This window comes from Rhinopithecus bieti, unplaced genomic scaffold (genome assembly GCF_001698545.2).
Source record: "Rhinopithecus bieti isolate Rb0 unplaced genomic scaffold, ASM169854v2 scaffold_20892, whole genome shotgun sequence".
NCBI classification, from domain to species: Eukaryota; Metazoa; Chordata; class Mammalia; order Primates; family Cercopithecidae; genus Rhinopithecus; species Rhinopithecus bieti.
In genome coordinates, this window is record NW_016810602.1 from 1,907,396 (window position 1) to 1,932,046 (window position 24,651).

The 24,651-nt window shown below is 51.0% G+C and overlaps 1 protein-coding gene across 2 annotated transcripts in view; it reads left to right on the forward strand.

The window, feature by feature from the left end:
- The window catches only part of SPTB (spectrin beta, erythrocytic), a 143,213-nt gene that overhangs the window by 93,204 nt on the left and 25,358 nt on the right, over positions 1 to 24,651 (forward strand). For both annotated transcript variants that reach the window (XM_017892442.1, XM_017892441.1), the window contains 15 exons: positions 977 to 1,114; positions 5,689 to 6,445; positions 6,882 to 7,084; positions 7,198 to 7,288; positions 8,442 to 8,588; positions 10,272 to 10,535; positions 13,108 to 13,314; positions 13,795 to 13,884; positions 17,976 to 18,254; positions 18,850 to 18,980; positions 19,948 to 20,152; positions 20,417 to 20,791; positions 22,241 to 22,485; positions 23,642 to 23,780; positions 24,223 to 24,307. In XM_017892442.1, coding sequence (XP_017747931.1) covers positions 977 to 1,114; positions 5,689 to 6,445; positions 6,882 to 7,084; positions 7,198 to 7,288; positions 8,442 to 8,588; positions 10,272 to 10,535; positions 13,108 to 13,314; positions 13,795 to 13,884; positions 17,976 to 18,254; positions 18,850 to 18,980; positions 19,948 to 20,152; positions 20,417 to 20,791; positions 22,241 to 22,485; positions 23,642 to 23,780; positions 24,223 to 24,307 — 3,356 coding nt within the window. The remainder of the gene's footprint in view (positions 1 to 976; positions 1,115 to 5,688; positions 6,446 to 6,881; positions 7,085 to 7,197; positions 7,289 to 8,441; positions 8,589 to 10,271; positions 10,536 to 13,107; positions 13,315 to 13,794; positions 13,885 to 17,975; positions 18,255 to 18,849; positions 18,981 to 19,947; positions 20,153 to 20,416; positions 20,792 to 22,240; positions 22,486 to 23,641; positions 23,781 to 24,222; positions 24,308 to 24,651) is intronic.

Below are 24,651 nucleotides of genomic sequence, written 5' to 3' on the forward strand. Positions count from 1 at the left end.
TGGCTCTGTGGTCTGGAGTACTTCACCCACTGGGGCCTTGCGTTCCTCAAACAAAGGGAATTTCTCTAGTCCAGTTATTCAATTACTTTTCAATGATAGCAATCTTTGCTCAGATGAATTGTGTATGGAACCCCTAGGTCACACAGAGGAAAAATGGAGCTACTCTGGAGAAGGAGGTTGAGAGGCCAGGACTCTGCCAGCTCTAGCTTTTTGTGGCAGTCCTTAAGCCAGGGGACTCTGAAGGGCCACAGAGAGAGTTTGCAAACCCCCTGTCTGCAAGGCCACTTTCACCCCTGGTGTTCTGATTTCATCAGTACCCCAGATGGTGAGGCATGCCCCAGTCTGTGAGGCATCTCAGCAGCCGAAGCACAGAACTCAGGGAGTCAGGAGGAGGAGAGGCCACTCTCTGGAGCAGTGCCAAGGTGGTGCTGCACTGATGCTGGAGAATCCTGGGCTCTTACCCTTGAAGGATCAGCCTTCGGAACCACAAATTCCCCCCAACCACCACCCCAGCAGCTTTTCCTTATCTTACCCAGGAATGGAGCACCTGACTGGAAAGGGTATCTTTCAGATCAAGATGTCAAGGCATTGGACTCAGAGTCCAAAAGCAACAGCCAGAAAAGTGGAGGCCTGGAAGGTGGCCCTTGTGACAATTGACACCCTCCACACAAATACACAGTAACCTCTCTTCAGCCCTCCCTCCCCTTCATATGTCTCTGTTGAGCCAGAAGCCTGTGTAGGAAGTAACTGACTCTCTCAAGGCCTGTTCCAGGCAATGCTAACTCACAAAATCAAACCCATGAACCAGAAAGGAGGGCCAGCATATCTGTCTTCTTCCTTCTGCCTCACCTGAACAAATGGTTTAGGCAGTGGAAGGAGACAGCAAGAGCTACATGTTCTGGAGACTGGGGGTGCCACTGGCAAGGAAGTGTCTGCTGCTGCCTCACCCATCCTCATTTCCCTCTGCCCCTATCAGGTTCGACATCCTGGACCAGGAGATGAAGACTTTGATGACTCAGATTGATGGCGTGAACCTCGCTGCCAACAGCTTGGTAGAGAGTGGCCACCCACGCAGCAGGGAGGTGAAGCAGTACCAGGACCATCTAAACACCAGGTGGGGTGTGGGTAGGGCATGGGGCGGGGGGCATTGTCTCTCGACATCTGACACACTTCTGGGGGCCAGGCCCAAAATTAGGCCACCCACTATGCACCAACACTTCTGTACCCTCAACATTCCTGGTTTTTTGTTTTTGTTTGTTTGTTTGTTTGTTTGTTTGTTTTTGAGACAGAGCCTCGCTCTTTTACCCAGGCTGGAGTGCAGTGGTGTGATCTCAGCTCACTGCAGCTTCCACCTCCTGGGTTCAACCTATTCGTGTGCCTCAGCCTCCCAAGTAGCTGGGATTACAGACGCGCAATACCATGCCTGGCTAGTTTTTGTATTTTTAGTAGAGACGGGGTTTCACCACGTTGGCCAGGCTGCTCTCATTCCTGGCCTCAAGCAATCTGCCCACCTCGGCCTCCCAAAGTGCTGGGGTTATAAGCATGATCCACCGCACCCCCACCAACATTCCTGTCTGTCTCAGCCATGGTTCCTTCCCAATAGTACTGGAGTTGTAGCAGCAAGGAGGAATGATCGAGGTGGTGAACAACCCAGGGAGGGAGAGAAACGAGTCCTGGGAGGCTCGAATGCTGTGCCCGGGGAGGGCAGGTGTGTGTATGTGTGATGGAGGGCACATCCCAAGTGTGCCCAAACTCAGAATCAGGCCATATGCTTCTCATGCTGTATTTCCCAGGACATTCTTGGGCAGAGAAAATTGCTTTCTGAGAGCTCTTAAGTACTGTCCATAAAATAATGCTCCAGCCTGTGCCAAATGCAGTATTGACAATGAGGCTGGCTTGAATGAAGAGGAGAATTAGCAGGGAGCCTTAAGCAAGCTTTGTGGCCAGAACAAAAAACAAGCCCCGAGGAGCCTTTAGAGAAGGGGTGCTTTCAGTGTGGGGTGAAATTGCCCACGAGTTCCTAGAGGATCTTTGAGGACACAGCAAACGCCTGCATTCCCTGTCTTTACCCTGGGCCCTGCACATGCAATGCCACGCATTCACCACCTCCCCACTACCCTGGCCCCTTCCCCACACTTGTGCCCCACAGTAGAGCCTTGCTCTGCCTGAGGCAATCTGGGAGGTGGGCCTGGAGAAGACTCCATTGTAAAGAAAGGGATCAGCACAGTGGAGACTTCACTGGGGGGTTAAGGGGAGGCAGCGATGACCAGAATTCTTTAGAGCTGCTAGAATGGGATGATTGTCTTAGCAGCCCAAGCTGGAGAGTGTGGTTCAGGAGATTCCTTTGTCAATCTGATGTTTTACAAAGGAAGAGAATACCTCTTCCCTCTTCTTTTGCCTTGTAGGTAATGAGTTTGTGTGTGTTGGTGGGCAGGAGGTGGTAGAGATTATTGCAGTTGCTGCATAATTGAGGAAACTAGAGCAGGTCTAAACCAGAGAAACTTCCTGAGAGGAAGAACTCATCAGCTCAACAATGAACTATAGTCTGAGAATGTTGATCTTTACAGACCCCTAAAACAGGCCCCATCCTCAAGTGATAAATATCCTGGTACCTGCCATCCTTAAGTAAGAAAAAAACCCGAGGCATGAAATTAAATTAAATTTGAGAGTTGAAAGGGACCCGAGAAGTCACCCAGTCTAGCCAGTGATGGGGAACTCACTCCCTCACCCTGCAGCCTGTCTCATTTTTGGGCAACTCTTTTTGGTTAAAAAGTTTGCTCTTCCATTGAGTGGAAATCTGCCTCCTTGAAATGTGTGCATATTGATTCTGGCTCTGCCCTTGAGAGATATCAGACTTACCCTGGTTCCTCTTCTGTGTATAGCTCTTCAATTATTTTTCAGAACAATGCCCATTCTACACCTCCACCCCCAGAGTCGTCTTGTGCCTCTGCGGTTCTTTTCCTCAGGGTGCATTCTCCCTACCTCTACATTATTCCAAATCCTGTCTCTGCCTGGGCCAGTCCAAGTCACTTGCTTTCCAGTTTTCCAGATGAAAAGCCATCTTTTCCTCCTTTGTACTGGTTTTGAGCTTCACATCCTATCTTATATTCTAATTATTTTTGTCCCCAAGGACTTTCCTACTAGACTATGTAAGCAAATGAAGACCTGTGTCTATTTATATTGCCCAAGGGCTTTGCACACCAAACACATTTTTGAGGTTCCTCCTGTTTGGAATATTACTTTCCTAGCTTTGCCCTTGGCTTACTCTTTTTATTCAGGTCTCAGCTCAAATGTCAGCTTATTGGTGTGACCCCCACTGACCACCCCATTGAAAGCAGCACATCCTTCCTCTCGTTGACCCCTTTTGCCTCTATATTGTTACCTTCTTTTATTTTTTCTTTGCACTTATCACCACTTGATGGATTATAGACTTGTTTATGTCTCTAACTACTTGAATGAAAGCAAGGACTTTGCATTGTTCTTTATTAATTAATTAATTTTTTATAGAGACAGAATCTTACTCCATTGCCCACGCTGGAGTGCAGTGGTGCAATTTTGGCTCACTGCAGCCTCAGCCTCCCAGACTCAAGTGATTCTCCCACCTCAGTCTCCTGAGTAACTAGTGCTATAGATGCACACTACTATACCCAGCTAATTTTTTGTTTTTTTGTAGAGATGAGGTCTCACTATATTGCCTAGGCTGGTCCTGAACTCCTGGGCTTAAGTGATCCTCCAACCTCAACCTCCTAAATTGCTGTGATTAACAGGTGTGAGCCACTGCACCCAGCCTGCATAGTTCTTTCCATATCCCTAGTACCTAGATCAGTGTCTGCCACAAGGCAACTGAGAGTTGCTTGATAAATGCTTAGTACATGAGTGAACTGGGAAAAAACTAAAATTTTTCTGCCAAGCTTCTGTGTGAGTCATTCAAACACTTGATGAATGTGTGATCATCTTTCACCATCTGCATATTCCAGTTGAAGAAAAACCTGGCCCAGGACCAAACCTGAACTCTTGATGTCGCCTGACCGGTGCTAACTAGAGTGGCTCTATCAACTTCCTGCATCTCAAAGACAGTGCAGTGACAGGAGCAAGTGTAGGTTTCGGAAGCACACCAGACCCCAACTCCAGTGCGTCTTTGTGTGGCCTCCACCCAATGGCTACAGCGGGGCCACTCCAGGAAAGGCCTGGAAAATCACTATGGGGCCTCTTGCCTGGGGACACAGCCAGACCCTCTCCCAGGAACACTTCCCTGTCGATTCCAGGGGTTTCAAACAAACTTGGACAAAACCCCTTGATTTCCCAGCCTCGGAGCACCATCTGTGTGCCAGACAGGCACAGAATTCCCAGAGCACGGGGTCTTCATTGTCTAGGATAGGAGCCGAGAAATCTGCAGGCTGTCTCTCCTCCCTCGTATCCCTGGTCTCTCCCAGCCTGTCTCTTACATCTCTCTGCAGACCTTTCAAATCACACTGGCTGCTGTTGTCACACCTTGGGAATGCACAACAGTGCCCTCTGCCTAGTCCATCTGCTAGTCCCTTGGCTTCTATCCCCTGAGGCAGGGGACAAAGACAAATGAGAGACTTGGTCCCATCCTTTAATTGGTCACTCCAGTGGAGGCACTGGGGGTGTGTTTACTGACTGGGGCTTTGTGTCCAGTGATGGGTTGTGTGGAGGTCACATGAGCGACAGTCACCCCGTTGCTCCTTCCAGTTCCCTTAGTCCTCCTCTCTGCCTGGTAGGTGCTGTGTACATGAAACTTTATGCTATGTTATTTGCGAGCTTGTCTGAATATTTCTCTAAATCATACACCCCACAGGGCAAGGCCTAATTATGTCTGTATATAAGGCCAACAAAATGCCTTATACCCCTGTGGGTGTTCAAGAAAGATGGGTTCAATTAGAGAATGAGCATTCAGCCTGCGTATTACACTGATGCAGAATGAGTGAACCTAGGCCCAAGGGTAGTGTCCCTAGTGGTCTGGCCTGGCTGATGGGCAGCTCTCTGAAAGAGGTTTATTGTGTACTGCAGACTGACCCCAGGCCCCCAGGCATCCACCAGACCTTAGCACATTTCCGTGTTTCATAGCAACACTGTGCTCGAAGGGTAAGATTATGTTAGTCTTTTAAATTATCATCACAGCTTATTCCTCCTCATTCTCTTCTTCCCTCTCCTCTTATTCCTCTTCTTTTCACCAGGGTGTCTTTTCTCTTAGATCCAAGGTGATCTTTTTCAGGCCCTAGGAGACTTTGCATGTGGCCTTGGGCATTTACATGGTTCCTCTAGGGCAGCTGGGGACCCTATGTCCTGAAGCATTCTTGAAGTTAATGTGAGCCTTTTAATTATTTTGATATTTCATAAACTCTGGGGAAATTGTATATTTGCCTAAAATCCAACTACATGCATAGCCTTTGCTTTCATGTTCCTTTACTTATGGTTGGAATCACATCACTAATTGCCCCCTCCTGATCAAAAGGTCTGATTGACAGTGATATATGTCTTGAGTTAAAATTGGATAAGTGAATTTTGCTCACCCACGCTTTGTTAGGTAGATTTTGTTTTTCTTTTTATCATACAAAGTCTGTGTGGGGAGATTTGCGAGAAATGTGGGAAGGGGTCAGGGTCTCCTATGGGAAGAGTTAAGTGAGAAGGTGTCTCTCTCCTCCGGGCTGTGTCCCCATCCGGCAGGTGGCAGGCATTCCAGACCCTGGTGTCAAAGCGGCGGGAGGCTATGGACTCAGCCCTCCGAGTGCACAACTACTGCGTGGATTGTGAGGAGACCAGCAAGTGGATCACGGACAAGACAAAGGTAGTGGAGTCCACAAAAGACCTGGGGCGGGACCTGGCAGGTGTCATCGCCATCCAGCGGAAGTTATCAGGGCTGGAGCGTGACGTGGCTGCCATCCAGGCCCGTGTGGATGCCCTGGAGCGTGAGTCCCAGCAGCTGATGGACTCGCACCCTGAGCAGAAGGAGGACATTGGTCAGCGGCAAAAACACTTGGAGGAGCTGTGGCAGGGCTTGCAGCAAGCCCTGCGGGGCCAGGAGGACTTGCTGGGGGAAGTCAGCCAGCTCCAGGCCTTCCTGCAGGATCTGGATGACTTCCAGGCCTGGCTCTCCATCACCCAGAAGGCTGTGGCCTCCGAGGACATGCCTGAATCCCTCCCAGAGGCTGAGCAGCTCCTGCAGCAGCATGCAGGTATCAAGGATGAAATTGATGGGCACCAAGACAGCTACCAGCGTGTTAAGGAGTCTGGGGAGAAAGTGATCCAAGGCCAGACGGACCCAGAGTATCTGCTTCTGGGCCAGCGGCTGGAAGGCCTGGATACCGGCTGGGATGCCCTGGGCAGGATGTGGGAGAGCCGCAGCCACACCCTTGCTCAGTGCCTTGGCTTCCAGGAGTTCCAGAAAGATGCCAAGCAGGCCGAAGCCATCCTCAGCAACCAGGTAGAGAGGCATTCAGAGCTGGGACAGGCGGGTCTCTCAGGGCAGTAGCTCTTGTGGTGAGCCCACAAATGTGCTATAAGGCTCAGGGACCACATTACTCTGTCTTGTACTCTGTATTCACTCATGGGGGAAATCTTTGTTTCTCATTAGGTGCCTTTTCCAGCCCTATGCCTTGTTCTTGGGTCTATCAGAGGCTAGAGAAGCGCATTTTGCCCTGGGTGGTTAGTCTTCCGTGTGTCTTTAGGCACACTGTTTATTGGTGCCCCTGGGGTAGGAGTGGGGGCAAGACCTAGGGAGTAGCACCTCCTCCCTGCTCATTCAGGGGGCTCATTCAGACCGTGGCCTGTGTGGCTGCACGTGGTGCTCCCACTTGGTAGGTGTGCTCATCACCTCCTCCATGTGTCTTCATGCCTTGTCTGGAAACTTGCTCCAACAGGAATACACTCTGGCTCACTTGGAGCCCCCAGACTCCCTGGAAGCTGCAGAGGCTGGGATCCGGAAATTTGAGGATTTCCTGGGGTCTATGGAGAACAACCGGGATAAGGTCTTGAGTCCTGTGGACTCTGGAAACAAGCTGGTAGCTGAGGGAAACCTGTACTCAGACAAGATCAAGGAGAAGGTGCAGCTGATTGAGGACAGGTACTCCCGGGGCCCAGCGCCACGAGGCCCCCAGAGCCACAGAGGGGTAGTGGTGCCACAAGAGGACCCCAAGCTCGGCACTATTGTGACTATGCCTTTGGCTTCCTTTCCAGGCACAGGAAGAACAATGAGAAGGCCGAGGAGGCCTCTGTCCTACTGAGAGACAACCTGGAGCTACAGAACTTCCTCCAGAACTGCCAGGAGGTGAGGCTCCAGCAAGGAGCAGCCACTTTCCTGGAGATTCCTTTCTAGAAGCAGAGTGCCCTCAAGGTGGGAAGTCCATAGGGATCCTTTCTAGCCCAAGAGCTGTGGGATTCCATGAGCGGGGACCTCTAGGTACTTAATTGGGTCATCCTCTAGAATCTTCAGTTGCACTTTTTGTTTTTTTTGTTTTTTTCAAATCTGAAAAGTCATCCTTAACTTGTCAAGTCTAGGCCAGAGTTTCTTAAGAGTAGTCTAGGGACAATCTATTTTAGAATCACCTAAGACCCAGTCTGGGCCAGCTTCAAGGATGTGTGACCTGTGTCACACCCTATGCTTAGCTTAGAAGGGTCCTGGGCTCAGTTTAATGCTCTACTCTTGCCATCTTGAAATTCTTCATGCTTTTGAACAACTCCATTTTGTACTGGGCCCTGCAAATTATGGAGCCAGTCCTGGTCCTAGTTAAAGCAGACCCCTGGGTCTCACTCAGGCCAAATGAATCAGAACTTTAAGGGGTGAGACAGAGAAAGAACATTTTAAACAAACCTGCCAGTTGGAAAACTGCTGGGTAGGAAGGTCCTTGCTCAACCTGGGGCCAGCTGTACAAGGAAGGTCTTTAATCCGCCTTCCCAGGTCCCTCCATTGACAGTACTTTCTACGTGGAATGGGGTTTTCCTTGACTTCTTTCTTGTCATACTCCTTTTCCGTCAGCCCAGATAACTTTGTTTTCATCAACCTCTGTCCTTGGCTTCTTCCTCAAATAACATTTTTTTCCTGTGTTTATCAAAGATCTCTCACCAAACTGCCAAAGGATGGATTTATCCATCCATCCAGTAAATACTCTTTGGGTTCCTAGAATATGCTAGGCCCTGTCTTAGGTCCTTGAAATATAGAGAGAAGAGTAAAGTATCCCTGGTCTCACACCACACACACTCCAGTGGGGAAGATGCACCTGTGCCCACATTTTAGCCCCAGCCTGTCATGGGTAAAGTTGCCTGTGCTGGTCCAGAGGGATCCAGAACTGCAGATGAGTTCTCTTCTGTGCTTGTACTTCCTCCCCATGGGCTTCTCCTTCTGCAGCCAGGGATGGGCAGCAGGTTCTGCCCTGCCAAAGAAATATACTCAGGGACAGTCAGCCCACTCTTTATGCACACAGCTCACTCTATGGATCAACGACAAGCTGCTGACATCTCAGGATGTCTCCTACGATGAAGCACGAAACCTTCACAATAAATGGCTGAAGCACCAGGCGTTTGTGGCAGAACTGGCTTCCCATGAAGGGTGGCTAGAGAACATTGATGCGGTAAGTAAAGTGAGTGGGTGGCAGAGGGCACTCTGCTCAGATAGGCTTGCCTGGATGGGGCTTCACCCAAGGTGTGGACACTGTCCTAAAGCTTGCTGACAGTATAGAATGTGGCAGCAAACAACTTTTCTAAATAGTAGTTAAACCTTCAGAGGTCCTGATATAGTCAATCTTAGTACACCTGGTCAGAATCAGTACCTCTTCTGGGTCACCTGAATCTAGGAACAGCCCAGGACACTGAGGACATCTAGTTAGAGCTTCAGTGTCCAGTGCCAGGACAGCAGTTGTTAATGTTTGCTTTCCATTGCCCTCACCAGGGCTCCAGCACTGTTCTGCACAGGGCTGGAGGAATAGGCAAGATGATCAGAATGGTCCAGGGGAGCCATTAATCCTCATCATTTGGATGGACAGAAGCACTGGGGAGTGGTCGTTTCCACTTCTTGCAGATGGTGAACTAAGGGACCCCTCTGTAGAGAGTTTGCCCAGTGGACAAGTCCAAATGTGGCTGGAATTAGATGTGGAAATCACTACCTTTGCTCCTCTCTACCATGGCTGTCCATGAAAAAGCAGCCCTAGCATCAGACTGATTTCTTAACCTCCCTGTGCCTCAGTTTCTTCCTCTATGAAATGAGAGTAATAATAGGACCTTCCCAGTGCAGCTGTGAGCACTAAATACTTAAAGACAAATGAAACATTTAGCATAGTACTTGGCAATTATGAGACACTCAATAAATAGTAACTTTTAGGCCAGGCACAGTGGCTCACGGCTGTAATCCCAGCACTTTGGGAGGCCGAGGTGGGCAGATCACTTGAGGTCAGGACCTCAAGAACAGCCTAGCCAACATGGCGAAATCCCATCTCTACTAAAAATACAAAAATTAGCTGGGCGTGGTTGCATATGCCTGTAATCCCAGCTACTCAGGAGGCTGAGACACAAAAGGGCTTAAACTGGCGGGAGGAGGTTGCAGTGAGCCAAGATTACGCCACTACACTCCAGCCTGGGCAACAGAGAGAGACTCTGTCTCCAAAAAAAATTAACTATTATTACTGATATAGATTCCTAAGTCCAATTTACATCACACTGTGCCCATCCAAAAATGATACATCTATGCAGATGAAAACCAGACAAGACAACCTCAGTAACCAAAGGAGGTCAGTGAAGGTTAGTGCACAACCTCGGGAACTCACGGGGCAGTTTCTGCATTGGCTGTACTTGGATGGGTCTGGAATCCTTTTTCTTGCAGCAGCTGACCCTTGTCTGCAGCTCCCGTGCTGCAGTCTCCCTGAATCATTGCCCCCAGCGCTGCTCTCCCTGCCCGGCTTCCCCTACCAGCAGTCTAACCCTTTGAATATGAGGACTTTTTCCTTATCTGTGGTGGTGCATATCATGAAAATTATGCACAAACTTTTTTTTTTCACTCATCAGCTATTGTGTTAATGTATTTTATGTGTGTCCCAAGACAATTCTTCTTCTTCCGATGTGTCCCAGGGAAGCCAAAAGGTTGGACACCCCTGCTAATGCTGGGGATTCAGAGTCAATTTCAGTTGCGCCTCATCCACATTCTATGAAGATTCTTCACCTTGCTGATCTCCTCTTGGGTAGTCTCTTGCAACCATTAGGAGCAGGGCTCACCCAAGGCCCAGTCAGCCCAGAATGTGAGCTCTCCTCCTTCTTGCCCCTAGGAAGGAAAGCAGCTGATGGATGAGAAGCCCCAGTTTACAGCCCTGGTGTCCCAGAAGCTGGAAGCCCTGCACCGGCTCTGGGATGAGCTGCAGGCCACCACAAAGGAGAAGACCCAGCACCTCTCAGCTGCCAGGAGCTCCGACCTGCGCTTGCAGACCCATGCTGACCTCAACAAGTGGATCAGTGCCATGGAGGACCAGCTGCGGTCAGACGACCCGGGCAAGGACCTGACCAGTGTCAATAGGATGTTGGCTAAGCTGAAGGCACGTGAGTGGGTTGTAGACTTAGAGTGTTAGGATAGAAGGGGTCGTGGAAGCCAATCTGACACCTTTATTTTTAATTTTAGGTTTGGGGGTACATGTGAAGGTTTGTTACACATGTCATGGGGGTTTATTGCACATATTATTCCATCACCCAGGTTTTGAGCTCAACATCCAGTAGTTATCTTTTCTGCTCCCCTCCCTTCTCCTACCCTCCCCCATCAAGTACACCCTAGTGTCTGTTTCGGTTGCGCCTCACCCACATTCTATGAAGATTCTTCGCCTTGCTGATCTCCTCTTGGGTAGCCTCTTGCAACCATTAGGAGCAGGGCTGATCCAACGCCCAGTCAGCCCAGAACGTGAGCTCTCCTCCTTCTTGCCCCTAGGAAAGAAAGCAGCTGATGGATGAGAAGCCCCAGTTTATAGCCCCGGTGTCCCAGAAGCTGGAACGCCTACTGTTATTTCCTTGTGTTCATAAGTTCTTCTCACTTAGCTCCCACTTATAAGTGAGAACATGTGGTATTTGGTTTTCTGTTCCTGCATCAGTTTGCTAAGGATAATGGCCCCAGCTCTATCCATGTTCGCACAAAAGATATGATCTCATTCTTCTTTTATGGCTGCAAAGTATTCCATGGTGTATATGTATCATATTTTCTTTATCCAGTCTGTCATTGATGGGCATTTAGGTTGAGTCTATGTCTTTGTTATTGTGAACAGTGCTACAGTGAACATAAGTGTACATGTGTATTTATGGTAGAATGCTTTACATTCCTCTGGGTATATACCCAGTAATGGGATTGCTGGGTCAAATAGTAGTTCTGCTTTTAGCTCTTGAGGAATTGCCATACTGCTTTCCACAGTGGTTGAACTAATTCACACTCCCACCAACAGTGTATAAGGGTTTCCTTTTCTCTGCAACCTCGCCAGCATCTGTTATTTTTTGGTTTTTTAAGAATAGCCATTCTGACTGGTGTGAGATGGTATCTCACTGTGGTTATGATTTGCATTTCTCTAATAATCAATGATATTGAGCTTTTTTTCATATGTTTTTGCCTGCATGTGTGTCTTCTTTTGAAAAGTGTCTGTTCATGTCCTTTGCCCACTTTTTAATGGGATTGTTTGTTTTCCTCTTGTAAATTTAAGTTTCTTATAGATGCAGGATGTTAGAGCCTTATCAGGTCCATAGTTTGCAAATATTTTCTCTCATTTTGTAGGCTGTTTACTCTGTTGATAGTTTCTTTTGCTGTGCAGAAGCTCTTAAGTTTAATTAGATCTCATTTGTCAATTTTTGCTTTTGTTGCGATTGCTTTTAGTGTCTTTATCATGAAATCTTTGCCCATTCCTATGTCTAGGATGATATTGCCCAGGTTGTCTTCCAAGCTTTTTATAGTTTTGAGTTTTACATTTAAGTCTTTAATCCATCTGAGTTTATTTTTGTATATTGTGTAAGGGAGGGGTCCAGCTTCAATTTTCTGCATATGGCTAGCCAGTTCTCCCAGCACCATTTATTAAATAGGGAGTCTTTTCCTCATTGTTTGTTTTTGTCAGCTTTGTCAAAGATCAGATGGTGGTAGGTGTGTGGCCTTATTTCTGGACTCTCTATTCTGTTCCATTGGTCAATATGCCTGTTTTTGTACCAATACCATGCTGTTTTTGTCACTGTAGGCTTGTAGTATAATTTGAATTTCGGTAATGTGATTCCTCCAGCTTTATCCTTTTTGCTTAGGATTGCCTTGGCCATTCAGGCTCTTTTTTGGTTTCATATAAATTTTTAAATAATTTTTCTAGGCTGGGCATGGTGGCTCATGCCTGTAATCCCAGCACTTTGGGAGGCCAAGGCAGGTGGATCACCTGAGGTCGGGAGTTTGAGACCAGCCTGACCAACATGGAGAAAGCCTGTCTCTACTAAAAATACAAAACTAGCTGGGTGTGGTGGTGCACCCCTATGATCCCAGCTACTCGGGAGGCTGAGGCAGGAGAATCACTTGAACGCAGCAAGCAGAGATTGCAGTGAGCCGAGATCGCACCATTGCACTCCAGCCTGGGCAACAAGAGCAAAACTCCATCTCAAAAATAATAATAATAATGGTAATTTTTCTAGTTCGTTGAAGAATGTCATTAGTGCTTTGATAGGAACAGCATTGAATCTGTAAATTGCTTTGAGCAGTATAGCCATTTTAACTTTATTAATTATTTCTATCCATGAGCATGAGATGTTTTTCCATTTGTTTGTGTCTTCTCTGATTTCTTTGAGCACAATCTGAAACCTTAAAGTAAGCACTCCTACTCTTTCTCTTAACTGGACTTGCTTTTATCATGCAAAAATGTCGCCTGGTTTCTAATCCATCTCCAACCCCTTTTGCAGTGGGTAGGACAGAGACCCAAAAGGTTGCATGAGAAACAGAACTGGCACTCAGAGGAGGGAAACATGAGTTGGAGCATCCAAGGAGACTCCTTGGAGGAAGTTGAGCTCAAATTGGGCCTTAAAGGAGGGGTGGGATGCAGATGAATGAAGAAGATGGAGGGGCTGTCCAGGCGCCAAGGCTGGTGCTGACACTGTCCCCTTGTGTCTCAGCGAGTGGAGGACCAAGTGAATGTGCGGAAAGAGGAGCTGGGGGAGCTGTTTGCCCAGGTGCCTTCAACAGGAGAGGAGGCAGGAGACGTAGACTTGAGCATCGAGAAGCGGTTCCTGGACCTCCTGGAACCCATGGGGAGGAGGAAGAAGCAGCTGGAATCATCCAGAGCCAAGCTGCAGATCAACCGGGACGTAGAGGATGAGACGGTGCGTGGGCCGCAGCTTCTCCCCACCCCCTGAGGCGGAGCCACCAGCTGCCATCAGAGTAGCTGGCTGCCACCCAGAGCAATTCTTGGCAGCAGATGATTGGTCACCTCACCCCTCATCTCATAGGGGTGTTGTGAGGATTACATTAAATAGAAAGCTCAAGTCAGTGCTTTTGTTGGGAACTCACTGTTCACTTGCTAGTATTGCTCAGTGAAGAACATGGACTTTGGGGTCAGACAGACTTGGGTTCGAGATCCAGCTACGTTACTGTCCCACTGTCTGACTAGGAGTAAGTTATTTGGAACCTCAGTTCAAAATCCCTGAATATTTCCATCTATTAAAGGGGGACAAAACCCTGATGGGGTGTTGGGAGGAACTGGGGAGACACTGCCAGCAAAGCTCTGCCCCGCCTATGGTGAGCACTCGGGAAAGGGTGGCCATGATTGTCATCAGCTCTCCCCTGCCTTCTGGTCTCTGCAGCTCTGGGTGGAGGAGAGGCTGCCTCTGGCCCAGTCAGCCGACTATGGCACTAATCTGCAAACTGTGCAACTGTTCATGAAGAAGAACCAGGTGAGTCCTGCCTCACCTCACCAGTCATACCCGCCCCTCCTCACCCCCACCTGGCCCCACAGGGTAGGCCCAGCCCTGGCCTGCAGAAGGCTAGCAACGGCAGGTTAGTGTTCCTGTTGGCAGCTTTGGGGTCTCCAAACCGTATTAGTAGTCTTAGAGCAGAAAGAGCAGGTTTTTGTGATTATAGAGCAAATTCTGGGAGGATCACAGAGGAGGGAGGAATCCTGGTGCTTGGGGATTCAGGGCCATTCAGCCTCCATCAGGCACAGGTGAATGCAGGATCTTGGGGGCCCTGGCCTGGAGGTTGATGTGCTTCAGTAGCTGTGTATTCAGTGTATTCAGTGTACCCAGTGGTCTGCCTGTGAGGAAGGCAGTAACTCCTGGTCTCTCTCCCACAACACTGCCTTGCCCCTCTTCCAGGGCTGAGCTTGGCATGTGCGGTGTCCTTGGGGTAAGTAGGCCCCATTTCTCTGGACATGTGAGGATACTTGTGGGGCTCAAATTCCATTAGGAAGCCACTAACTTTGGACTCTGGGCCCTTGGAGCAAACATTCCTCTGCTTTTTGGCACTCACTTAGCCCTGACTGGGAACTCCTGTGGCCCTGGTCAGAATCCTGGACGTGAGCAGATGCCAAGCACTCCCTCTTGGATCAGGGCTGCAGCGGGAGCCTGAATCATGCAAGGAAGCTGGCTGTGTGGGGTCGCAGCGGCCAGAGAGATGGCCACAGACCCTTCTTGAACAGAGAGACCCTCCCTCTGCATGCTCTCTGGGTCAGCAAGGAGAGCCCAGGAACTTAGATCCCAGAGAAAAGCGACATGTCCCATAGTGCCCTGTTAGTACTGCAACTCCTTGAGGAAGGAAGGTCATAGCAGACAGCACTCCCTTTCCCCACGTTGGCAGCAACTGACATCTGCTCACAGGACCGTTTGAGCCCAGCAGCAGTGCAGAGGCCTGGATTATATTCAGAGAGGTTTCTTCAAAGCTGCCTTAGGCCCTTTGCTTCTGGTTGATACAATCTGGTCACAGAGACTCCAGCAGCCACATGCAGGGACCTGGGCTAGAAGATGATAGAAATCCATCCTCAGTTAATGCCACAACCTTCAGCTAAAGGTGGAAGGCTGGTAGGACACGGTATCCTTGGGACCTCAGTTTCCTTAATTGTAAAATGAGCCAACTCTAGTCTTTCCGACACAGGATTTTTGATTCTGTGCAGCCTCTATAAGTGTTATTGTTCAAAGGTTTTTAACTCCCCTGGCTGGCAGTTGCTATTTCAGGAAAAGGACAAGACAAATATGGATGGGGTTCCCCTAACCAAGAAGGGAAAGGCAGCCTCTTGGGAAAGCGTGACTGCCCTAGTGAAGACTATTTTAGGCTCACCTGGCTAAACCATAAGTCCAGTTTTATCATTTTTCCACTTAAAACCCTCTATTGCAATGGTTCTCAAACTCCAATATGCAACTCCTTTAACAAGCCCTCTGGGTGAGTTTACACAACTTAACCGGGTGCCACCCCCAGATTCACTGCATCAAGCTCTGCGGGTAGAGCCTGATAATTTGCATTTCCAACAAGATCCTGGGTGATGCTGATGCTGCTGGTTCAGGACTCCACTTTGGGGACCACTGCTCTCGGGACTATTCATTGCAATTAGAACACATTCCACAAGGTACTACATGAAGAGTTCTCACACCGGGCTGTACACTCAAATCACCTAGGCAACTTTCAGACAGGTGAATGCCCAGGTCCCACCTCAGATCAATTAGGATCTCTGGGGGTAGGCTCCTAGCTGCATCTATTTCCCTGGGTCATTCAGTGGGCAATCAGGATTAAGAACCAGCCATGCCTGATATGGCCCCTGCCTTCCTCTGAATCTCAGCTCTTCTCACTTTGCCCTCCTTCACAGTATTCCAGCTCTTCTTGCCCTCTCTGTAGCCTCAGACAGTCCCAGCTCAAGACCACCCCAGAACCTTTGCACTTGTTCAGTCCTCTTGCCAGGAACACTTACCTCCAGCTCTCTGTGTGACTGCCTCCCTCCCATCATTCATGTCATGGTCAAGTGTCGTCTCCTCAGAGGGGCCCTCCTGACTCCCTTAGCTAAAGTGGCTCCTGCCACATCGCAGCAGACGTTCTTCATCCCACTGTTGTCTTTTCCTCATAGCCCCCAGGGAGGAAGGCCCAGGCTTTGTTTATTCATTTATTTGCATGTTTACCTTCTATTTCCTCTACCAGGTTGTAAGCTTTAGAGTGCAGGGATTTTCACTTTTCTTGTTTCTATATTGTCCCTATTACCTAGACCAGGGTCTGGTACATAGAAAAGAACTTAATACATAGTAGTTGAATGAATGAAGATAGGGAAGAAGACTTTAAACGTAAGTACCCTGCACAGATACTAGAAAGTAATTGCTTAAAAAGAAAGAAATACGTTTTTAGGCTGGGCGCAGTGGCTCATCTGTAATCCCAGCACTTTGGGAGGCCGAGGTGGGTGGATCACCTGAGCCCAGGAGTTTGAGACCAGCCTGGGCAACATGGCAAAACCCCATCTCTACAAAAAATACAAAAAATTAGCCAGATGTGGTGGTACATACCTGTAACCCAAGCTACTTGGGAGGCTGAGGTGGGAGAATCATCTGAGCCTGGGAAGTTGAGGCCCAGTGAGCTGTGATTGTGCCACTGCACTCCAGCCTGGGTGACTGGAGTGAGACCCTATCTTAAAAAAAAAAGAAAGAAATTAATTTTTAGACCACCACGCAAAGGTCTTAAGATCTCAGAGTAACAAGCAAATGGAGCTGAAAACGTGGGTTGTTTGAATGCAATTGCAGAGACTACAGGAAATTGTAAAAATTGAGATTCTGAGCATAAAGTATACAAATGCATTTCAGCAAGTTATGTGACTTGTAGATGTGGTTATTTTGTATATATTTCAAATGCTGGCTATCACTGTACTGCTCACGTGGGCTGCTCTCGCCCCTGCCTTCCAGTTTTAAAGGTCACAGGAAAATTATAGAGAGGGGGCTGGGCGCGGTGGCTCAAGCCTGTAATCCCAGCACTTTGGGAGGCCGAGACGGGCGGATCACGAGGTCAGGAGATCGAGACCATCCTGGCTAACACGGTGAAACCCTGTCTCTACTAAAACTACAAAAAACTAGCCGGGCGACGTGGTGGCGCCTGTAGTCCCAGCTACCCGGGAGGCTGAGACAGGAGAATGGCGTGAACCCGGGAGGTGGAGCTTGCAGTGAGCTGAGATCCGGCCACAGCACTCCAGCGTGGGTGACAGAGCGAGACTCCGTCTCAAAAAAACAAAAAAAAAAAAAAATTATAGAGAGGGAAGAAACAGGTAGCGAGGTATATGGAGCTCAGGAGCCCACACACCAGCAGCAGCTAGCCCGGCCTCTAGGACCCAGAAAGCAAGTAGCCCATGTCAGGGCGTCCTGAAGAAAAAGGTGACCCAGCCACCAGGGTGGGAGGAAGAGGCCATGTTCGTGACTGAAGGCTCAAACGGGGACTAATGCAAAGCTCACAAAAGATTTGAGAAATAGAAGTAGGGAAAAACGAAACAAAAGCTGAGACTGTAAACAAGGGGCTGCTGTCACCTGTTCTTTTAGATGGAAGGCGAAAACTGTGCCCACCTGAGCTGCCAGGTTGTGCAGATCCTGCATAAATGATCCCGCATAAATCCTCCAAAAGCTGTTAGAACAAGGTATCAAAAGGGCCATTTTTCTTTTCCTTCCAACACATACACCTAAGGAATCAAGCTCTGCTGAAGCATAGGAAGATAGGGGACAGTCAAGAGCACAGGCTTCCGGGTCAGGTGGAGCTGTGTTCAAATCCGGCTCTGCCACTGAGTGACTTCACTACTGCATGCCAGTTTCCACATGCTTATCTCAGCAGGCCACCTGAGGGTGCAAGAATGGTGCACGTGAGGTGCTTAGCAGCCTGCAAGAGGTCCTTGGTAGTTCTTATCGCCATCACCTGCTCTGCTCTAGCAACAGGGGGTGAGAGGGACCAAGGGTGTCAGAGCTATGCTGCCACTGCAGAAGCAGCCTCCCAGCCATGGTGGGAAGGCCCTGCCCTGAGCTCTTCCTTCTGGCCACAGACACTGCAGAATGAGATTCTGGGCCATACGCCGCGGGTTGAGGATGTGCTTCAGAGAGGGCAGCAGCTGGTGGAGGCAGCGGAGATCGACTGCCAGGACCTCGAGGAGCGCCTGAGACACCTGAAGAGCTCCTGGGATAGGCTGCAGGAGGCAGCGGCCGGGAGGCTGCAGCGACTGAGGGACGCCAACGAGGCACAGCAGTACTACCTGGATGCGGACGAGGCTGAGGCCTGGATTGGCGAGCAGGAGCTCTACGTCATCTCTGATGAGATCCCCAAGGTCTGTTCAGGCAGGGGATACCAGCCGGGGTGCTGAGACAGAGAGGAAGAGCTGAGGTTGGCTGTCGGTGGGGAGCCTTGTGAGTCCAACTGTGTGAGGAGTGAGGCCAGGGGGAACCCACAGACTCCCTGCCCTCCCTTGGTGCCTGCTTGGACACACCTCTGCAGGGCACACGCTGCAGCCAGGTGCCTCCTGTTTCCCCACTTAGGTTTGCTCTAACCCAAGGGTTCTCTACTTTTCTTTGCCATGGATTCTGTACTGGTGAACTGCTATGAAAGAGATGGGGTGAGAGGTGACAGGTGGGGGTCTCTCAAAGCTGGAATGATATATGATGTTTTCATGGGGACAGGGGTTAGGGCACAAAAGGAAGGGTATATGTCAGATACAAATCGGGGGAGTCTGGAGAGGGAGGTAGGGCACGGGCATTGCTGGGAAATCAGAAAGGCAGGAAGGGAACATGTGCGGCTCTCCTGCGGGTGTCCCACAAGCCTGCTCCCCTCCTCCCTAAGGCACCTCCAGGAGCAGGGGCACAACTTGCCAAGGGAGGGATCGTGGCCAGGCTGAGCTCTGGCGCTGACTGTCTACTGCGTTCTAGGATGAAGAGGGCGCCATCGTGATGCTGAAACGGCATCTGAGGCAGCAGCGTGCGGTGGAGGACTACGGCCGGAACATCAAGCAGCTGGCCAGCCGGGCCCAGGGCCTGCTGTCTGCAGGCCACCCTGAGGGGTGTGTGTGCCCCCTGGGGTGACTCGGTCAGGAGATGGGGATCAAGCCAGGGGCCCACCAGCCAATGTCCCTTCAGATTTAAGAGGAAAATGGAAACAGTTTTCCCTAATAGGGCTGGAGAAAATTGCCGCAGGACTGGTGATGGATCCCATTTCATTTTATGCCTTGGTTTTGTGTGAGTCACTTCCAGCTGGGTCAACAAGGCCCTGGTTTGCAAAATGAAAAGAGAAGGGGTTAGCAAAACTACCCTCTTGGTGACCTGATAGCACCAATTTTCCAAAGGGTTACAATATGCTAAGGGACACTGAAGACTACTTTAGCTTTTCTTTTTATGGTCCAGAAGCTCTGCAGGATTTCACAGTCCAGACAGAACCACGATGTAGGAGTGCAGATGGAAACCTGTGCCCACCTGGGCTGCGAGGTTTTGTGGATCCTGCATACATGGGAGCCCACTGGGCCACAGACCACACACTGCCCCCAGCCACAGCCCTGTCCTCAGCTGCCATTAGGGTGCCCACCACTGTGGGTCCTCAGCAGCCAACCCAGATTTTCCCCGGGACCCACACTGTCTGTGCCCCTAGTGTGTCCTGTCCCTCCCTGGAGGGCTGAGCAGAGTTGTTGCTGCAGGAGCCCTGCTCAGGCAGCGCTGCTCCCCCAGCCTCTCTGGAAGAACAATGGAGGCACTCCCCATTTGCACTTGTCCCTGTAAGCTTGCCAGAGTGAGGGGCACCGCAGGAAGCACCCCTCCAGGACAGAACTCCAGGACACAGTGTGTCATCCACTGAGGCTAGGATGTGCCCCTTCTCTCCCCAGCTCTTCCCCGGCAAAGCCCCTGTCATTTCTCCAGAGCTTCACTCCCTACCTATCCCTGCCAGGGGGCTGTGGTCGGCATATGTTGGCTCCCCCGAGCCACTGCTCTGGGTTTGTGGCTGCTGTCTCTGAGGGCCTTCTTGGTTTTGAATTCCAGGGAGCAGATCATCAGGCTTCAGGGGCAAGTGGACAAGCACTATGCAGGGCTGAAGGACGTGGCGGAAGAGCGCAAGCGCAAGCTGGAGAACATGTACCACCTGTTCCAGCTCAAGCGGGAGACTGACGACCTGGAGCAGTGGATTTCAGAAAAGGAGCTGGTGGCCTCTTCTCCGGAAATGGGGCAAGACTTTGACCACGTGACTGTGAGTAGCCACAGCTCCTGCTGTCTTTATCTTTCTCTAATGCAGTAGACGCAGCCAGCCCTCACCCGAGACACACAGAGTGCTGTGCAGGATGCGACTTCCCCAGTGTGAGGTGGGACCTGCGGATGGGGCCTGCCCTGGGGAAGGTGTGAGAGTGTGGCTCCTGGTGCTGCAGTCACTGCCTGGGAATGTCTTCCCCTAAGCTGGTGACACCTATAACCCCTCTGCACCCCATAACCACATTTCTGTCTGCCCCACACCCAGCTTCTGCGGGACAAGTTCCGGGACTTTGCCCGGGAGACCGGGGCGATTGGGCAGGAGCGGGTGGACAACGTGAATGCCTTCATCGAGCGACTCATCGACGCGGGCCACAGCGAGGCGGCCACCATTGCCGAGTGGAAGGACGGGCTGAACGAGATGTGGGCAGACCTGCTGGAGCTCATCGACACGCGTATGCAGCTGCTGGCCGCCTCCTACGACCTGCACCGCTACTTCTACACGGGTGCCGAGATCCTGGGCCTCATCGACGAGAAGCACCGCGAGCTGCCGGAGGACGTGGGGCTGGACGCCAGCACGGCCGAGTCCTTCCACCGGGTGCACACAGCCTTTGAGCGGGAGCTCCACCTGCTGGGTGTCCAGGTACCTTCAGCCACCCACCTGCTACCAACTTCCAGGAGACCCAGGTGTCAGTCCCCACCTGGCTGTCAGCGGGGAAACCACTAGGATGGATGCCAGGAGGTTTCGCCTCCTTAGACAGCCAGGAGCTCAGGGCAGGGAGCAGTAACTTCAGATGTTCCTTAGCTTCAGAAGTCGTTCTTTAAACTGAATCCTCACAAAAGGCCGATGCATATAATACTATACAGTGCAGTTTCTCCAGTTGTACAGTATTATTAGTGAACACATGCACAGCACTTTTCTAGCACCAGGGGCTTTTCTGAGCAATGTATGTAGCCATTGGACCCTCAGGGCCGTCCTCTGAGGCAGCTGCTAATATTCCCTGCACTTTGTAGATGAGAAAAGGGAGGGGTAGAGGGCCCATAAGTTTCCCAGGAACATGTGGGTACACAGTAGAGCCAGGGCTCAGACCCTGGCAGTCTAGCTATAGACCCCACACACTTAGCCACCAGGCACTTCAACCTTTCCACATGGGAGCTGCAGAGCCCCCAAGTTCTACTGTTCAGACCCCTGCCTTCCCTGGCAAAGCCCCTGTCATTTCTGCCCTCTGCAGATCCCTAGGGTCCCCCAGAGCTTGGTGTGATAGAAAGGGCAAATGCAAGGTGGCCCCTGTTGCTGAGGGCTCCCCCAGCTTCCAATGCAGCAGGGAGAGGTAAGCTGGCTGTGCAATCCCAGGTCAGCCCAGCGGGGGTTGGGGACAGAACACCAGGGTAGGCTGGGCCCCTGGTTCATCCAAAAGCGGACCTCTTAGGGATGTGTCCTCCAGCTGGAGTGGAGGGCCTGGGGTGTGGCTGTTGCATTTGGGGATGCCAGGGCCCCTGAGATAGGTGTAGCCCTACTGAGGTCTTAGGAGTGAGGTTTCACTGTCTCCGGGGCCAACCTCAATCAGGGGATCTGGTGCAACCCCTTCCTTGGAGAAGCAGCACACAGAGTGGTTAAGAATGGGGACTCAGGAGCACGGTGCAAATCCCAACTGTAGCCCTTTACTAGTGTGAGGGACCCTGGACCAGTTACTTAGCTTCCCTGTGCCTCGTTTTCCCCATCTCAAAAATAGCAATAGCAATAGTACCTCCTTCATGGGTTAGTTGGAAGAGAGTTCATCAATCGAAAGTGTTTACAACAGTGCCTGGTACGTAGTTCCTCTCATTAGTGTACTGTTGAGGAGATCAAAGGGCATGGAGTTCCTCTCACTCCCAAACCTTCACAAAGTTCAAGAGGTATCTTGGGTAGGCAGAAGTGTCAAAGCAAGGAGCCTTCTCCTATAGCACCCCCTGGGTGGAGGCTGAAGATCCTACCTTCCAGCAGTGCCCTGAGTTGGCAGGCCAGGAGAATGTAGCTGCCCTTCCAGTCCTAGGACCACAGCACCTAGGGAGCAATGTCCAGGGAACAATGTCTGGTTTTGCCTGACCACAGGTGCAGCAGTTCCAGGACGTGGCCACCCGTCTGCAGACAGCATATGCTGGAGAGAAGGCAGAGGCCATCCAGAACAAGGAGCAGGAGGTGTCTGCCATGTGGCAGGCGCTGCTCGATGCCTGTGCCGGGCGCCGGACCCAGCTAGTGGACACGGCAGATAAATTCCGCTTCTTCAGCATGGCCCGTGACCTCCTCTCCTGGATGGAGAGCATCATCCGGCAGATCGAGACCCAGGAGAGGCCCAGGTGAGGGGAGCATCCTTGAGGCAGAGGCAGCTCCTCTCCAGGCCAGAGGATCCCGGCCAACCAGGGTGCTGCACTGGGGCTCGTCCCTGGAGGGACAGTCCTGGACTATTGGTCTGTGAAAATCCCTGGGGGACACTTGAGGCCTGAGGCTGGATCCAGGCAGAAATGGCCTGGCTCAGCTTCCACTGGGAGGATCAATCGTTTCAGAGTCAGGAGAGTCCTGGGTGTAGAGAGAGAGACATCTGTCATTCAGGTTCTCCAATGGGCACAGTGACCATGGCTGTCAGTGAAAATAAGCAACTCACATGTCCAAAGCTGGGCAGGTCTAAGACTGCGCATTCTTCTCCTAGCCCTGGGATGTGAGGGGGCCCTTCACCCGAAACTCAGGAAGAAGCTCATTGTCCATGAGAGGAGGAGTCAGGCATGTGGGCAGTGAGAGCCCCTGCAGAGATCAGACCACTCGCCCCAGTCTGTGCAACTTCATCAGTTATTGCTGATCCATCTCCATCCTTCTGCCCCTACGGTGTCTGTCCTGATGGTCTTACTTTTAACATTCTTATAGAGATATAACTCCCGTACCACACTTCTTCCATTTAGGGTGTATCATTCAATGGTTTTTAATATATTCGCTGTTACACAACTATCCCCACAATCTAAGGTTAGAAGATTTTCATTACTCCGTCCCTATTAGCAGTCACTTCCCATTCCCCTCTCTTCCCAGTCCCTGGAAACCACTACATGACTTTCTATCTCTCTAGATTTGCCTATGCTGGACATTTCATATAAATGGAATCACACAATATGTGGTCTTTTGTGACTGACTTCTTTCCCTTCGTATAATGTTTTCAAGATGCATCCATGTTGTAGCATCAGTCAGTTCCCTATTCCTTTTTATTGCCCAGTAATATTCCCAGGCTTCTTTGGGGATTTCTGTACCCACTGCCCATGCTCTGACCACTGAGAAATGGGAGATACTAGGGCATCTGTGTTCCTGCTGGGGCTGGGCTGGCAGAGGACCCCCTGGCTGGCCAGAGAGAGAGGAGGGAGCAGGGTCTGACTCCCACGGGCACGGGGAGGTGGGCCCCTCTTGTTGGGACACAGAGGCAGGCCAGAATAACCCAGAGTTCCCTTCTTCCCTTGTCCTCCTGTCCCGCAGGGATGTCTCCTCTGTGGAATTGCTCATGAAGTATCACCAGGGCATCAATGCAGAGATTGAAACGCGGAGCAAGAACTTCAGTGCCTGCCTGGAGCTTGGCGAGTCCCTGCTGCAGCGGCAGCACCAGGCCTCAGAGGAGGTGAGGGGACTGCAGGGATGGAGGCGAGCCAGGCAGCCTCCTGGGAGGGAGCTGAGAGCTACAGCTTTTCTGAGGAGCTTGTCTTGCTCTCACTCATAGAGATCAGGGCTACACACAGGCCTGGGGATTGCAGCCCCAGCAAGTACACTCCCTGCCTTAAGGAGCTGGCCACTCAGTAAAGGAGAGCAGGCTCATAACCTGCCTAACACCCACAGGTGCACACACTTTGGAGTTGGTGACCTCCTTTAATAGGAGAGGCGCATGGGCCTCAGAGAGGTTAAGTAACGTGCCCCAGGCCGCACAGCTGGCAAGTAGCTGGGCCAAGACTTGAAGCCAGGACTGTAGGACCAAACCTGGCATTCTTTGCAGGACCCATCTGTGCACTGCCTCAGATGGGGAAGGGTTTGCCAAGCCTGAGCTTTTCTCCCTTTGCTCCCCGTAGATCCGTGAGAAACTGCAGCAGGTGATGTCCAGGAGGAAAGAGATGAATGAGAAGTGGGAGGCCCGCGGGGAGCGGCTCCGCATGTGTGAGTAGAGCCCCAGAGGCAGGGCCCGGGGGCAGGAGTACCCCCGCTGGAGTAGGGGAATAGGGAGGTGCCACCATGGGTGGATTTTCACTACTGTCTAGAGAGAAGCCCCCCACAGCACTGCTCTTCAGCAAAGCTCTGGGGCCAGGGGGCTCAGCCGTCCAGGCAGAAGGCTGGAGTGGACACACTGCTGGAAGCCTCTAACCAAGCAGCGTGCACCCACTCCCTGCCCATCCTCTGCCCCACTTGCCCCCAGCCTCATGCCCAGGCTGGTATGCCTGCAGAGCTATGGCCTGGGAGAGGGGTTGGGGGCCTAAGGGAGGGGTTGAGGGTTGGGGAGGGGT